This window comes from Poecilia formosa, unplaced genomic scaffold, assembly GCF_000485575.1.
Source record: "Poecilia formosa unplaced genomic scaffold, Poecilia_formosa-5.1.2 Scaffold164, whole genome shotgun sequence".
NCBI lineage: Eukaryota > Metazoa > Chordata > Actinopteri > Cyprinodontiformes > Poeciliidae > Poecilia > Poecilia formosa.
In genome coordinates, this window is record NW_006800103.1 from 1216948 (window position 1) to 1234087 (window position 17140).

A 17140-nucleotide genomic window follows, 5' to 3' on the forward strand; every position below is an offset into this window, starting at 1 on the left:
CACATACGACGTTGTGGGGACCATTTGCACCTTGTGGGGACCAGGCTCCGGACCCCACAAGGTGCAAATGGTCCCCACAACGTCGTATGTGTCAGGAAAATCAGTGGTCTGCAACCACTGCAACAACTTTGTCCAAAATAATAACAAACTTTTAAATTAATATTTAGGAACTATTCACTGAAAGCAAACTCATATATTTTACTGAAAAGTTGCATGTAAGTTAGTTTTGTCGTATTTCAAGTCTAATAAGATATTTGAACTATATGTAAAAATACAAAAGGAACCATTTGAGATTTAAAACAAAAAATTTTACCAAGTATTTTTGACCTAAGTATAAAATTCAAGAAAATGCACTTTGTCTCTGCAAAATGTTTCACTCATTCATTCTAAAATGTAACAATATTTATATATATTTATTTTAGTCTATAACAAGTAAGTATTTAGAGAAAATTGTGACTTTTTTTTAAAGCGACAATGTAACTTTGGACAAACTGGACAAACTTAATTTTGCAGAAATGACTCTTTGCATGGTGAAGGTTGCTTACCTCTACCTCAGATTAACCCAGTGAGCAGAGCAAGCAAATGCATCATGCTGTCATTTACTGACCATTACCTCACCCACCTTTAGAGCTTTGACAGCATGAAAAGCATCAACCTTAAAACTACTTACTTCCCCTGGAGGTTTTGCTCCCAAATTGGAAAAACAAAAATCCTGAAATGATCTTGGAAGTTTCTGCTTTGCGGCGTTGAGGTTCAGATATCGTTGGCTGCGAGCGGCCGCTCCATATGCACATTAACACTCACATTGACCCCTGGCAGGTCTAAAAATGGAGCGAACACCAACCTGCCCACCCCCTTATCACATAAACAAACACTTATTGAGAAACGCAAGGCAGCGCTTATGCACACAAACTCAGTGCCTTTTTTTTAAAAAAAAAACTGGGACAATTTCCACAGATTTAGGTCACTTAATAATAATAATAATAATAATAATAATAATGATAAAAAAACAGCTTGAAGGGTTTCATATATGAATTCACTGCAAAAACACAAAATCCTACCAAATAGTTAATTTTTATTTTTAAAAAGTACTGATTCCAATAGCAGATTATTTAACTTAAAACAAAACATTTTGAACTTGTACCTTATCATCAATATTAAGAAATTATTTACTTAAAACAAGCAAATATTTCTTCCTGTAAAGTTACTTGTAAGTTTTTTTTCTTGTTTCCAGTGTGATAAGATGTTTGCACTAGAAAATAGACTAAAAATATTTGGTAGGATTTTGTGTTTTTGCAGTGTAAAGTCACCAGTTATGTTTAGCTTGAGGAGAGTTGGGAAGACGTAATTTAATTAGAAAATATTTAGTTTATTCCAAAGGGAATTTTAAATGTTGTCACTATTTATGTCATTCAGGTGTGTTGGAGAGGAAGGGTCTGCTGTAGCAGTCTGTCTTGCAATGAATGAGAAGAGGCCTCTGACTGAAGAGATGCTAATAGTTACATATTGAGGTATTAGAGATGCTATTTTAGAGAAACATGAACTGGATGACACCAGTGCTGAGCCACCTCCGTTGCTTTTGTCCATATGGTGAGAAAACCGGTAAGAGAGGTTCGAGTAGGGGATATGATCTTTGCCCATAATGACTGATAAAAGAAACTAATAATGTTGTTGCTACGCATCATAACTGTCTGAAAGCAACAAAATAAGAGGAAAAACCTTTCCAGCTGCAAAAAATCCAAAACCAGATGGAATAATTGTCCAGAAAAAGTCAAAAAAAGCCAAAACCCCCCTGATATTTCAGTAACTGGCCTCAATTTGAGTGTTTGGAATAACATTTTAAAATAATTCACCCTGATTATTGATCAAAGTGAACTAGAGTTACGGCTGCAGTGAAATACAGCTTAACATATTTGGATTTGAACTCTAAGTTTTAATGTAAAATAATCTAAAACAACGACGATGTCGTCATTCAACACTTTATTGACAACAAAATGTTTTTCTATAGATGTTGGTGGAAGATCTAAATAAGAAAAAGTTTTCAGTTCTTCAGTTTCATCTTTATTCAAAACAAACAAGTCAGCAAAGAATGATCTGTAACATTTAAATTTTCCTCTTTCCAGCCAAAAAAACCACACAAAAACAATAGAACAAGATTTTATCATACAGTTCAAAAATAAATAAAAGTAAATGCTAAAAAATATTACATTCCTGCTCAAAACAATTAAACGTTATTTCTGTTTTGCTTCAAATACAACCTAAAGTGTTAAATTAAAATGAAACTACTTAAAAAGAATAACATGGGTTATTTTTATTATTATTATTATTAATGTTTATGTAACATAAACCTTGAAAAATTTGCAAAATTTAAAAAAAATTTGGTGAGCCGTTGTCACACACACATACGGATCATAAACAACAGTTAAGCTCATCTCAGTGTGCAAGATGTGATAAACACAGAAATAAAAACAAAACCTTATGAAAACATCAAAACATTTAGAAACGAGCCTGAAAAAAACAAATTTAAACATTAAATTTGAGATTGGTTGAAGCGTTTTCATTTGACATTCTGGAGTTTATTACAGAGATATTTTAATTTCTTCTTTAAACCAAAACTCAACCTGATTTGCTTTATCTGAAACTCCGGAAAATACAAAAATCACCTGGATCAATGACTGAAGGATTCTGTGTTTAACCAGCTGGTCATTAGATCAGGAGTACCACAGGGTGCTGTCCTCGTATCTTTCATTTTCACTCTGTAAACATCAGACTTTCAACACTGTTGTCATCTGCAGAAACACTCGGATGACTCTGCAGTTGTCAGGTGGATCATGTAGATCTTCTACAAGTCAGTTTTTGAGAATCGGTTTGTCTGCTGTCATCTGCTGGGACTTAAAACGGCTAAACAACGTGAGAAAGAAAGCTGATTCTTGAAAGATTATTCATAAAATCAAGAAAATTATGAACAGTTGAGAGCTTTCTCTTCAGTCTTCAGTCAGAGGCTTCTTCAGAACCGCTGTAGTACAGACTGCTACAGGAGGCTCTCCCAGCTTCTACAGCAACTCTTTAGAGAATATTGAATAAAATGAGCTACATTTAATTTCTCTTTGGGGTTTTGTCAGAATCTGAAGATCTTGACAAAAACATGACAACTGAAAACATCGACAGCTTCTGCTCCAGGCATCGCCTCAAACGCATCGAAATGTTCAAAACAGGAACAAAAGTGCAACTCAAGACAGAAAATTCATGTTAGAAGCCTTAAACACAGAGTTTTATTACATTATCCAGCACAATCCGGCCGGGCTTCGCCTCCTGGACCGGTCTCAGGTCAGCTGCTTCAGAAAATGTCCGGATGTTACATGTGAACATTAGGAACGATCAGCGGATAGATTGGTAAACTTAACAGTTTCTAAAAGGTGCTCTGTGTAGCATTTTAGGAATTTCAAATGTACTAAAATATTTGTGGTGGAAACTAAATCAAGAATATTTGGTAAGATTTTGTGTTTTTGCAGTGCAGTTCTTTCTACATCAGGTTTAATATTGAATTGAATCATAAAACACATACAGCAGCTTAGCTTAGCTTAGCTCAACCAGAGAGATTTCATGTGAAACTCACTGTTTTTGTTTAAAAAAATCCAAATGATCAAGAATTCAAGAAATGGATGTTTGATCAATCAAAGAAAATGTTTTAAATCTCCACAAAGCACCTTTATGACGAAGGAAATCATTATAAAACATTTTCTTCGAGTCTCCGCCATCTTTTCCTGACGTTTCAAAGTCATTTTCCCAGAAGTCCATCTTCTTTTTTTTGTCATCTTCAGTGTTTCCGTTCGGGCTTCACTCCCAGAAGATATTGTTGATGTCGGAGTCCAGGCTGAAGATCCAGATCACCAGCGGAGCCGAAATCAGAACGAACAACCAGGAGACGTCCTTCAGCGCGTGGCGAAGCCTCGACGGGATCGAACCGACCAGCCCCATGCCGACCCATGACCTCTGCAGCTCCTCCTCCTCCACTGACTTCAGGAGACAATAAAAACCAGAGCCGGGTAGAGAACCCAGGAATTAGACTCAAGTTAGAATACAACACATTTTTATTCAATTAAAAGTAAAAAGTAGCTGAACAAGAAATTATGCAAATAGGAGTAAAAAAGTATTTGGTAAAAATTGTACTCAAGTACCGAGTAACTAATCAAATCAAAAGCTAAATTATTGTTTAATGTTTAAAAATTACATCCTCAGTGAACCAAAATATAAAGTAAAGTGGAAATTTAAGGACAAAAATGACAATAATTTATAAAAATAAAAAATAACAGAACAGAAAATCCAGAAATTTTACTCCAGTAAGAGTAGAGATACTTCCTAATAAAATTACTCAAGCATAAGTAAAAAGTACAGCATAGTAAAAAAATACTCCTAGGAGAACATCTTTTCAAAAATGTTACTCAGGTAAATGTCACTAGGTACTTTCTAACTCTGAGAAAAACAAGAGGAAATAACAAAAAGAGTGAAAATCATATTAAATTAGATTCGTTATATCTGGACCTGGTTTCCCGGCTCGATGTAGTTTCGGGCCAAGAACTTGAGCGCCTCGTCCATCAGGATGACGGGCAGCGACAGCTTCAGAACCACGACCCACTGGGTCCAAGACAGCGGCCGGATCTGGAAAATCACCTGTGGATGGAAGAACGTGAAGGTTCTCCAAACACCTGCAGTAACAGAACCAAACGATTCTGATGCAGGTTTTCTTACCGGCAGCGGGTCGACATAGAGGATGAGGAAGTGAAGCGCCATGGAGAGGCAGATGGCGCCCACCAACCACGGGTTGGACCACGGAGGCATTTTCAGCAGAGACTGGTTCTCTGACAGGCTGGAGGAAAAAGAGGTTGAAGAAGCCTGGTGATTCATCGTCCCAGAGGTTATTGTGATAAACGATAATATCATTGTTTTGAGGCCACTTTAAAGTCATATAACGGTAAAGGAAACAATTTCAAACTTTAAATTCTAATAAATAACGCTGGAACTGTAAGATATTTTAAATACCCAAAATAAATGAACAAAACTACAGAAACAACAAATAAAATGAATAATGAAGTCTCTGTAAACAAAACTGTCCTTCAAAAAAAGGGGATAATTGAGACAAAAGCACCAGACTGAAGACTTTTGTCATCCAGTTTTCGGTTTGTTTTTGTCCTTTTTTGCAGCTCTTCCAGATACAACAGAGTGTTTGGACAATTGTAGATAGAAAACAAAAAAAGATGAGTAAATTTCTGCCAATAAAATTCAGATTATTCTAAAAAAGTTTGTAGAAAGACTTGGAAATTTTTAAAAAATCAATATTTGTTTTTAATTTTTAGATTAATCTCAAAACATCAGAGTTTTTTCCGAGCAAATTTTTGTCGTTTGAAACTCAGAAATTTTAACGTTTTTTGTAGGTGTCTGCGGTACCTGTTCAAGGCGTTGCACATCTCTATGGTAACCAGCACAGACAGCGCCATCGTCATGGGATACGGCGACTCGAACACCGAACACTGCACACCGCTAAACTTGGCGTGATCTTCACTGCACTGCAGGTAATGGGACTGACACACAGTGGGAAAGTTTAGATTTTAAATACAGAGATAGGTTTGATTGTTCTGATTTAACATTAATCTAATACATCACAGAGATTTCCTTTAACTTGTACAAGAGGGTTTTTATTCTAAAAGGTTTAATTTGCAAAACTTTAACCAGTTAAACAATCGTTTGTCAGTGGAGATTGGATTTCTCTGGTGGAAATAATCAGAAAAAAACAATGTTTTATTCCCACAAGTTCAAACAATTTAGCAGGAAGAACGAAGGAAAAATGCTAACTACTAGATACTGACTAGAAGTGGGGGAACATTTTATTTTAAGCTACATATTTTAAATTAAAATTATTATTAATTTACATTAATCAGTTTTCAATTTGACATTTAAGGGTCGTTTGTACATTTGTTTGTCAAAAAAGTCACATTTTGTTGCTCATGATTAATTTCTAAAATCCTGAACCGTAACTATTCTGCCTTACATCCCAGACGTTTATACATGAGACATTTAATTATGAACTTTAGGGTGAAACTGGAGCGGTACCAGCTGGTAGAAGGAAAGTTTCGGGCCGTCGTGAGCCGCCATGAACCACCAGGCTGCAGCTCCGACGGTGGCGGCTCCCACATAACCTGCAGGAAACAAAAATGAAAACCTTAAATCAGATCGTCCTTCTACATATGACACACAGAGTTCGCACAGTTTTACCAAAGTAACATTCAAGGACTTTTCAAGCACTTTCCAGGTAAGATTTCAGACTGTGTGTGTCACCGTGACTCACATCCGACGATGAGGTAGCGGCAGAACAACCAGCTGGAGATGAGCGGCTCTTTGGGAGAGCGCGGAGGACGAGACATGATGTCCAAGTCCGGCGGGTTGAATCCCAGCGCTGTTGCTGGGAAACCGTCGGTGACCAGGTTGACCCAGAGCAGCTGAACCGGGATCAGCGCTTCGGGCATGCCCAGTGCAGCGGCCAGGAAAATACTGAGCAGGAAAACAGACAGCTTTTCTTAATAAACACACAGAAAATTAATTATCTAATCACTGAAATGTTCTACTAACCCAATGTTTCTCAGCCTTATATAAAGAACCTGAAATGAAAATATTAGCCTCTTGACTGACTTGTTTTCTTTATTCATCTTAAAGAGAAGGGTGGCGCTGTTTTGCAAATGTGACAAAAAGCATGAACAACTCCAGGCGTTTTGAGTTTTTTACAGATTCTGGATTTTCTAATGATGTCAAACACTTGGAAATCAAAAAGAAGTTGTGTTGTGTGTGTTATTAACATTTTAGGGATATTTATAATTTATAAGCACAATAAAAGAGAAATAGCCTTGAGTTGCTTTGGCAGAAACAAAAATCTTCTTCACTATTAAATGTAAAAATTATCCTTCAATTTCTACCAACTGTATTTATCTATTGTATTTATTGGTCAATTAAATTATTTTTAATTAAATAAAAATAATAGCTGTTGACGTGCAAGCAGAGCATGAAAAGCAAGCACATTTGTGAAAAATAAAGAACAGTTCTCACTAACTGAGACTAAAAGAACCATTCAAAAGAATCAAACAACACATCAAAACTATCAGCAGGTATGACTTGACTTCCTCTGATCATATAATTAGTCCTGGTGTTGTTTTCTTTCCACTTGTATCTCAGATTTAGTTTAGAGTGGCCCAGTTTTAAGCCACTTATCCATTATTATTTTTTAAGCCAGCTGAATGTGTCCACTTTGAGGCGACGTCACAGCAAATAAACAGTCGGCTTCCTGCAGTACCTTGTGGACCACTAGGGGGAGCCCACGGATCACAGTGTTATAAAGACCGCACTAACCAGACCACTTCTCCAATGTTGGACGATATGAGGTATCGGATGAACTGCTTCATGTTGTTGTAAATGGCTCGGCCTTCCTCCACTGCTGCCACGATGGTGGAGAAGTTATCGTCGGCTAGGATCATCTCCGAAGCTGACTTGGCTACGGCCGTGCCGCTGCCCATCGCGATGCCGATCTCCGCCTTCTTCAGAGCCGGCGCGTCGTTGACTCCGTCCCCCGTCTGAGCCAATCAGAGAGGAGGGACAGAAAAATGGAGAGACAATCCCAAAATGCTCTGCTGGGTGATAAATTGTCTCAGAAATTATTGCGGTAAACAGTAATATTGTCGTTTTGAGACCATTTTCAAGAAAAATGTTGATTATGGCATACTAGTGCAAGTTGCTCTCTCAAAGATCAATAAACTTCAATTTTAAACCATGAATAAAATGGATTATTATCAAAACAAAATTGCCTTCCAATAAAGTTGTTTATTTAATAAATTAGCAGCAAAAAAAAAAGTGTTGAATTGAAAATGTTTCTTCTTTTGTTTTCAGTTACAGTGTGATTATATTCTGATTATTTACAGATCAGGCAATTAACTCGATTAAAAAATGTAATGAAGTCCCACCACCACTTTTACCACATTTTGAAGTAATGCAAACATATAAATTTAGATCTGAATAATGTTTATGTCCAAAATGAAAATAACTTGTTCAGGCATCAAAAATAGTAATAACTAAGACAGTTGCAATTAATCAATTAATTACATGATAAATTAAAATGAGCTCAATAGTTTCCAGTTTGACGATGAATTTTTTTAAATGAGAGATATCATAATAAGTTTTATTTATGGGGTTTTGGTTGTGTTTTATTTTGGATATTTAAGATATCTTCCAGTTTCAGTGTTTGAGAGAACTTGCATTAATATACCATTATCAATGCATTAACTTGAGTTATTATCGTTTATCGGAATAATTACTGGGATAATTTATCATCCAGTAAAATCTGTTATTGTGACAGGCCTAGGGAGATTTTCAGCAACAATCTGTTTATTTGCGCCCTAATTAATCAGTAAACAGAGAATTGATGAACATTCACAAACACATTGCTGCAGAGTTTGAATCCACAGAAATGCATTTTTATTGGTTGTTCTGGTCTCTCATTTCGACTGTCCTGGCTTAAAAGTGAACTCATGTGATAGAACACCAACATTTTGTCAACACGGAAACATTTGCTCTCACCATGGCAGTGATGTCGCTCAGGCTCTGCAAATATTCCACGATGCGGCTTTTGTGGGCCGGCTCCACCCGGGCGAAGCACCGCGCCGTCCGGCAGACCTGGCGCTGAAGGTCAGGGGGCAACTCATCGAACTCTCGGCCCGTCAGGCCGCCGAACCCGCCCACGCCCTCCTGCTGCTCCTCCTCCTGCTCGGTGATGATGCCCACTCTCCTGCAGATGGACAGCGCCGTCCCCTTGTTGTCCCCTGGAGAGGACAAGAAACCGAGGGACGATAGGTGCTCTTGGTGAGTCGACCAAAAAACACTTGTGCCAAATCTTTTCTCTGAATCTGCAAATCTATAAACTTGTAAGAAGAAATTTTTCTCTGAGGTTTTTTTGAGATGAGTTTGTAGTTTGTAGTTCTAGACTCATATATTCTCCCAGTGAAACCATTCTGATGTTAATTTACAGGTGAATTTAATTTTATTGGGACCAAAATTACAACTTTTTTTTACATTTCCAGTTGGTGTGGTTCACTTTCACATCGCACAAACAAACCAAACTAACTGGAAAATCTGTTCACCTCCTCGCCTGTGGGGCGAGGAGGTCCTCGCTGTACCAAGAACTACTGAAGAAAATAGCACAAAAATCTGAAGAAGACACTGAGAACAACTTCCTTCTTCACGGAATGTAAACAAAAATGGATGAGCGTCAGATTTTAGTGTTGGTAGAATTTCTCTTTTGTCTTTGGTAAAAGACAACGAGCTGTTTCTCCAGCTGGGATGTTTGTTTTGGTTTTATTTACCCAGAATGCTTTGCATTACAGCTCACTTCCTGCTTTTGGAGCGGCGTCCGATCCACTTGGGGTTCACATTTCCATTCAAATCGTACCAGAGTTCACTTCAACCAAACCAAACGAAGTCTGTTGGGTCTGGATCAGAGTTTGATCCAACATTCATACCTCCCCAAAAGAACCGGACTTTCTAGACAAATGAACTGGAGTTTGATTAAAGAGGACCAAACAGGGCTGGTGTGAATGCACCCTTAAAATACAGCTTTGTATCAGACAGCTTAAGGTTTTGAGATCCGGACTGATTAGTATTTGCACCGTTATACTTTGCTGTTCTGGTTCTTGCCGTTTCACTAAATATTTTTGTTGCAGCTGTGTAAATCTGCACACTAACCTGTGATCATGATGACCCGAATGCCGGCCTGTCGACACATCTGAACAGCTCCGCGGACCTCCTTCCTCGGGGGGTCCAGCATCCCCACACAGCCCACAAAGGTCAGGTCCGACTGAGGTGGGTCACAAACAGAAGGACTTTTTAATTTCACATAACATGTAGAATCATACAGCAACTATAAAAAAAAGTTAAAAATAGACCTAGAGTGCAATCAAGACCATGGGTGTTCAAAGTGGGGTCTGTGGGCCATTTGTGGTCCGTGGACTGATTTTTCTGTGGCCCCCTCAGACCACAGTTCAAGAATAAGTTATATAAATTAGGACAAAACTACAAGTTTTAAATTCAATTCTACTTATTTTTTTAAGTAATCATACACTCTAAGCGTCTGATTTTCTTCTGTTGCCATGGTAACTAGGACCACATCTACTCATTGACTTATACGTTTGCTTTTAACAGCTGTATTAAAACTTAGCTAAATACAGAACATGTGTTCAAAGACTGACATAGATTCTGATTTGATTGCTAAGGAATAAACAAAAAATATATATAATAGTGAAAAAAAAAACTGTAAAAAATTATATATATTATTGTATATTTATATAATAATAATTACTGGATCATAACAATTGGTTTATTATTTTTTGTATAATTAAAATAGTTAATCTTCAGTTTATCACAACAACATTTTGGTGATTCTAGTTTTTAAAAATTATATTGTTAATATCGTAGCTCTGAGCTGACGTGACAAAACGTTTGGACTCTTCTGGTCTAGTCTATCATCAGAACCTCATAGTCAGTGAAGGTTGCCGTGTTCTCCAGGTTGAGGGAGCGAATTTCAGGCGGTGAGTCCCTGGTTGCCATGGCGAGGCAGCGCAGCATGTCCCGTCCAGAACCCCAGCCCCGAATGGTGGACTGGAGCTGCTCTCGAACAGCCGGGCTCAGAGGAACACGACCGGAACCGCTGACACGGACGTGGTTGCAGCGCTCCAACAGGCTCTCTGGAGCACCCTGAGGAAATGAGACCAACATGCCCACGTCTTTACAGGCAGCAGATGCACTGCAAAAATACTAAATCTTACCAAGTAAATTAGTTTTGCCTTATTTCAGTTGTATTAACATATTGGCACCTAGAAGCTGGAATCCTTGAGGTGTCGCTCACCTTTACAAACATCTTGGCTCCGGAGGCAGACTGGGTGTGTTTGTTGGAGAAACAGAAAACAGACATGGACTTTCTGTCTCTGGAAAACTCCAGTGTCAACTCCTTCTTCATCAGCTGTTTAATCACCTGGAAGGAAGTCGTAAAGAGAGAAAGAGTGAAAAAAAATGCTCTCATTGAACAAACAACATGGAGAAAAAACTTCATTTATCAGACTTTATATTCCTGTGGTGTAATGAATGTTCTCCCTGTGCATACGTGAGTTTTCTCCAGGTCTAAAATCGTGACAGTTGGATTAACTGGTCTCTCCAAATTGCGCTTAACTAAGAGTGTTGTGGTGGAAGTTTGTCTTGTCTTCATTAGTGCAGAATAGTTATGATTAAAAAAAATTAACCAATCAATTGAGACACATAGGTATTTTTCAGAGCTTAAACAGGACTTTTGATGCAAAAGTCACATTTTGTAATTTTTTTCCTTCCATTTGGGTCTCAACTGCTCAGAAAAACAAGCGCTTAAAAAAATCCACCTGGTAAATTTTTGGCAATAAGTTTTTTATGTTTTTTGATAACTGACAAATGAAGTGTGTCAAAAACCTTCCAGTTGTTGAGTCACATTTGACTGAGCATTTGCTGTTACCTAGCAACCCTAGTGACGCCCAGCGTGTTACCTAGCAACCACAGCCTAGCTTCAGCTCATTTTGTCTGGTAGTTTTACCGCCATACAATGACTGCTGGAAAATGACAAGTGTTTTGTTGTTGACTTATCATCTAACCACTTTCTGCATTGAAGTTGATTGTTTGTGCAGAAGGCTCTACTTCTGCTTTTCAAAGATGTACAGTAGGATAGTTACGCATTTGATTGCAGCCATTTTCAAGTATGAGTGCAAATGTGGAGTTGGGGGGTGTGGCCAACAGGAGCTTATTTGGATTTAAAGTGACAAGACAGTCTAAAAAAGCTCAATCTGAAAGACAGAACTGAGCAGACTAAAATCTGATCATCTGAGAATGAGTTTGTGCAAAAAGTGTAACGAACATGTTTTCTATAGGACTATCCTAACCTGTTTAAGGAAGCATAAAAGGTCACCTAACCAGATGACACAGGCCTCTCTCTCCCTCTTCTTTTATGCTTTTCTGGTCAGGTGTAAATATTGATCTATCAGAGCTTCACACACTTACAGAACAACAGGCTGTAGCTCTCTCAGCACGGCTCAGTCCTTTCAGATCCACATCAAACACGTTCATTTTCTCCACCAGACAGCAGAGGGCAGTCTCTGTCGCCTCACCAACTTTCTCATACACACCCTTCGCCTGGAGCCCAGGAGGAGAAGCAGAAACAGGCCTTAACTGAGGGTTTGGTGACAGCAGGAGCTGTTTTCATGTTAGCATGTTTTACCTCATTGTAGTCTAGGGATGAGTCATTGCACAGAGCACAGATGGTGGCCATCTCCACCAGGCCATCATACTGACTGCATTTCACCACTGAGCCATCCTTGTAACTGCAGAGACGAGGAGAAAAAACTATTAAAGCCAGAAGAACAAGGAGGGTGAAAAGTAAGGAAGTGTTATTTCATTAATAACCGACTCAACACACACAAGTTAATGAAAGAGTTAAAGGTTAAAAACACTCACACTTCCCCCTCAGGGGCATAAGTAGATCCAGTCACAGTAAACTCGTTCAGGCTGCAACGCTCCTCTGATGCACTCTCTACTATGAACATCTAATTACATGCACAGAACAGACATTGGAGTAGTTTATTAATTCAGTCACGTTAGAAGAACGTATGTAAATCAGAGGGCCTTTTACGGAAACGGTAAAAAAAAAATCATTTTTACTTTGTTTCACACTGAAATCATGATTACTGAGCTAAAAAGAGCAAAAACAGTTAGTGATCGTCTTTGGTTGGACATTTGCATCGGCAACACTGCATTTGATGAACTTTAATTTTTAATGAATCAGTGAGAGAATATAGCTTTAATGTTACAGTGTCTGTAGATGAATGTTTTGCACTTTAAATTACTTTTACAAATCAAACACTAGCAACAAAATTCAGTGCTTTGGACAGCAAAAACATTTAAAGTCAAACTGAAAGCAGATTCCTACAAAATAATGACATAAATAAAGATAAGTAATTTTCTTTATCTAAAATAAATTTTAGCACATTTAGCTTCCCCTAAATCAAAATTACCAGATAAACTCTAAACTGCTAATTTACTTGGCTATTTTGTAAATTTCTGGTAAATAAATTTTGACGTCTGTGTTAAAGTTTTGGTTATTGAGCAGTTTGTCATTTACAACATGCTCTTATTTTGAAGGGGGTGATGACTGCTCCTTTCCTCATGTTCTCTCTGTTTTTCCAAATATCTTCATTTCAAACAGGAAACACAGGAACAAAATAAAACATTGACACATGAGGACAAGATATACTGTAAGCATAAATACTGTATCTACATATGGACATTATTGTGCTAAAATGAAATAGGAGCTTGAGAGTTGTAATCTTTCAAGGGCAGGTATAATTTGAAATGAAGTTAGCGCTTTAGCAATAGCTTTTGCGAAATACCATGTTGGTGTTTTGTTTTAGTAGTAGAAGAACTAATGTTTAAGATTAGCAATTTAATCATAAACTTTAAATTGCTAATGTTTATGGAACAAAGATATGTGATTTATGCCTGACCGTTAGCAAAGCTATTATTTATGATTAGCGCGTTAGTGGAACACGTGTTTATGATTAGCGTGTTAGCATTAGCGGGACCAGGAATTATAATTAGTGCGTTAGAGTTAGCAGAACCGATGTTTGACTATCGGACACAAACCACACTTTTTGAAACTGATGAATACTATTTACTAATTGAACTAGATGTTTTACTGTTAAGACAAATTATTTGTTTTTCATTAGTGACTAGAAACGTTTGTTCCAGAAAAGGTAAATCTGAGGTGAATGTCATTTCCTCCCACAGCTCACCCTGCACACAGACATCTGGTTGGTAGTCAGAGTTCCTGTTTTGTCTGAGCATATAACAGAGGTGCATCCCAGCGTCTCCACTGACGGCAGGCTGCGGACGATAGCATTTTTCCTGGCCATCCTTCGAGTACCTAGCGCCAGGCATGTAGTGATGACAGCTGGAAGGCCTGGGAATGAAAAAAAGTGACCCGCTTCATACCCAGTTTGTAGTTCAGACCTAAATAAAGCAGTTTTATGCGTCATTCTCAAAGAAGGTGGGTCACTGGGTTCTGGCCTAGTTTCTTATCTCATGCCTGCACTGTGTTCATGCAAAAGCATGAAAATAACTCCAGCAGTAAGGCAGGAACAGTGAAAATATAGTGTTCAAGTGTAAAACCAAAGTTGTTTTTTGTGACTTTACCTTCTGGAATGGCAGCTACAGCCAACGCGACGGCAATCTTGAAATAGTAAATAGCTCCTCTGAACCAGCTGCCTCCGTGAACCGGGTCGCTGAAGTGTCCGACGTTAATGGCCCACACTGCCACGCAAATAACGCTGATGACCTGCAGATCGCAGGAAGGAGGACGACGTGTCGTTACGCTACAGGTTCCCTAGCGTAGCGTTAAAATCTCAACAGAGAAGGGATTTTACCTTTGACAGCTGCTCCCCAAACTGGTCCAGTTTCTGCTGCAGAGGGGTTCTTTCAGGGTCGGTGGCGGCCATCTCATCCCGGATTTTCCCGATCTCTGTCTGCACTCCCGTTGCCACGGCGACCCCGATGGCCCTACCGGCCGCGATGTTTGTACCCTGGATGGGAAAACCAGAATGTAATGAAGTGAAAGTTACATCTAGGGCTGAAACGATTAATCAGATTCGTCGTGATGAATCGATTATGTCAATAATTGTCAGCTAATTTAGTTATGGATTAATAGTTAAATAAAGTAAATTGACTGAGAAAAAGGTCAATTACTTGAAAGAACAACATTCTCAGAGAGGTAACTCGGCCAAAAAGTTACAAAACATATATTTTGCATTTAATATTAAAAAACCTTTGTCTGTAAGTGTCTTCCACCCAGAACTCTTCATGTGGAACAGATCTGGCTTCACCTGGTTAAAACACTTTTTGCAGTAATTAATAAAAATTAATAATCAGCAGATCAGTCCTACACAGTATTGATATTAGTCCTGAGCTTTTCACATGTTTATTTTTCTGTAGCAGCAGATGGCTCCTTTGCTACAAAAGGATTGTTATTATTGCAGTTTAGGCAATAAATGTTTGCTTTTTTCATTTAAAGAAGGAATTTAATTATCTGTTTTATCTTTTAAAGGATTTTTAATATTGTACAAAATGAAAAATGTGACCGTTTAATCGTCGGAACAATCAATAGATTAATAGATAACTGAAATAATTGTCAGTTGCAGCCCCAGTTACATCAGCTGACGAGTGCAGAGAGCAAAAAACGTCATGAAAGTCGACAAGCAGAACGAAACGAGGCCATACTAAGACTGCCAACCTAACCTCTCATGAGACTTGCCTTTTCTCTTTTTTAATGTATTTTTGATGGTATCACTGCATGTCTGACACCAAATCAATAAATCCTCCACAACACAACCAGAATGTGGCAGCATGGAGGCCTGGCAGAGAAATGCTGCTGAATAAAACATCAGAACTGCTGCTCTTTGACCTTTTGCATCTATTGAAGATCATAAAGCTCAGACCTGCCCTGCTGAAGCCCCCAACCCTGCTGATGCCCCCCCCACCCTGCTAAAGCCCCCCACGCTGCTGATGCCCCCCACCCTGCTGATGCCCCCCCACCCTGCTTTCACAAAGATGGCTGATGTTTCAGAAGTCACACACACACACGGACGAATGCCAAAACAATTTGGGTTAAAAGACTCGCAGTATCAGCAAATACTATTAAAAATGGATTTAAAAAATTATCCTCTTTAAAAATACAGGTTTGTTCGACAGCATATTAGAGCCAAAATATTCACCAAAAAACTTTTATTTCAGAAATTTCATAGAAAAAAAAATGTTACATTTCTGAACTTGAAAAGTCAAAAATGTTCTAGAACAACCTCACAAATTTTGAGATGAATCTTTTAAATTTTCCAGATTTTTTATTTTTTCATTTATGGGTTTCAAAAGTAAAAAAAATAATAATAATTTTGACTTCTGAAAACTCAGAAATTTCCCAGTTTTGTCTAGAAAGATTACTGAAATTAATCTCAAAATTTCTGAGTGATTTTCTCATAAACTTTTTTACTTTTTTCTAAAAAAATCTGCGTGTACTCCTATTTTTAATCTGCAATGGCCCTAATAAGCTGCTGTGTATTTGTGTCATCAGTCAGTTCTAAAGAAACAACTTCTGATTGAAGATAATACGTCGCTGTGATGGTTTCATGTTAGCATCTCCTGGCTTCAAAAACGTTAAAATTAATGAAACTCATAAATATTTACATAATCTTTCTGTTTACCCATCATCAAATAACACCACATTTACTGTATCTCAGGAGAGATAAATAAATAAAAAATGGATTTTAAGTTACTTAGTTTTATATTCCAATAAGAATGTTGAATGAATCCAATTTTTTTTACTTTAAAAGACATGTGATGTTTGAGACTCACAGAGAACAGCATGTTCTTCTTGTCCTGATTGACTGCTCTGGGGTCTGGTACCGGGTCGGTGTGTTTAAGAATGGAGACGGACTCTCCCGTCAGAATGGACTGGTCCACTCTGAGCGTGGTGGAGCGGATGGACGTTAACCTGATGTCAGCAGGAACTTTATCACCGACTGGATGTTCAGGGGAGACAGAAAGAACAGGAAAAAAGATTTACACCAACTAAAGATTAAGCAGCAGGCCTCATTTGACACAGTGCATCTGAACGGTGACCTGTTTCGCTTCCTTAAACGGGTTAGGAGAGGCCGGTACCAAACATTATTACATTCTTTGTACAAAATCATTCCTAGATAATGAGATTTTAGTCTGCTCAGTCTTGCCTTTCACAGTGAGTTCTGAGAGCCACAACACATCCTGGTTATTAAAACAAAATGCAAAGTCAAACTTAAATAGGGAACATATGCAGGATGTTTGATGAGAAATAAAGAAAAATACCATAATGAGTCACTCTAAGCTCAGACTGTTTTGCATTACCGAGTTCCCATGCTCTTAATATAAACAGATAAACTGCAAAGAACGCACACACACACACACACACACACACACACACACACACACACACACACACACACACACACACACA

The 17140-nt window shown here is 38.1% G+C and overlaps 2 protein-coding genes and 1 long non-coding RNA gene across 4 annotated transcripts in view; 1 reads left to right on the forward strand and 2 right to left on the reverse strand.

Moving 5' to 3' along the window:
• slc43a1b (solute carrier family 43 member 1b) overlaps positions 1-806 on the reverse strand; it is a 9957-nt gene extending 9151 nt beyond the window's left edge. Inside the window, exon 1 of the mRNA XM_007564649.2 lies at positions 671-806. Within this exon, the coding sequence (XP_007564711.2) occupies positions 671-794 (124 nt within the window). The 5' untranslated portion in view covers positions 795-806. The remainder of the gene's footprint in view (positions 1-670) is intronic.
• A 1790-nt stretch (positions 807-2596) lies between these two features.
• LOC103146645 (sarcoplasmic/endoplasmic reticulum calcium ATPase 2) overlaps positions 2597-17140 on the reverse strand; it is a 21692-nt gene continuing 7148 nt past the window's right edge. The window contains exons 6-23 of one of the 2 annotated variants that reach the window (XM_016677796.1): positions 16504-16670; positions 14526-14681; positions 14296-14437; positions 13896-14062; positions 12562-12650; positions 12326-12428; positions 12109-12240; positions 10937-11062; positions 10564-10785; positions 9778-9889; positions 8617-8858; positions 7396-7616; positions 6344-6546; positions 6109-6194; positions 5446-5579; positions 4750-4867; positions 4543-4671; positions 2597-4017 (exon numbers count right to left, since the gene is read on the reverse strand). In XM_016677796.1, coding sequence (XP_016533282.1) covers positions 3838-4017; positions 4543-4671; positions 4750-4867; positions 5446-5579; positions 6109-6194; positions 6344-6546; positions 7396-7616; positions 8617-8858; positions 9778-9889; positions 10564-10785; positions 10937-11062; positions 12109-12240; positions 12326-12428; positions 12562-12650; positions 13896-14062; positions 14296-14437; positions 14526-14681; positions 16504-16670 — 2729 coding nt within the window. In that variant the 3' untranslated portion in view covers positions 2597-3837. The remainder of the gene's footprint in view (positions 4018-4542; positions 4672-4749; positions 4868-5445; positions 5580-6108; positions 6195-6343; positions 6547-7395; positions 7617-8616; positions 8859-9777; positions 9890-10563; positions 10786-10936; positions 11063-12108; positions 12241-12325; positions 12429-12561; positions 12651-13895; positions 14063-14295; positions 14438-14525; positions 14682-16503; positions 16671-17140) is intronic. The other variant, XM_007564650.2, reaches the window with a different exon arrangement.
• On the forward strand, positions 5586-5837 carry LOC107837662 (uncharacterized). The gene is made up of 2 exons (XR_001663703.1): positions 5586-5748; positions 5783-5837. It is a non-coding gene; the product is annotated as an uncharacterized LOC107837662 (long non-coding RNA).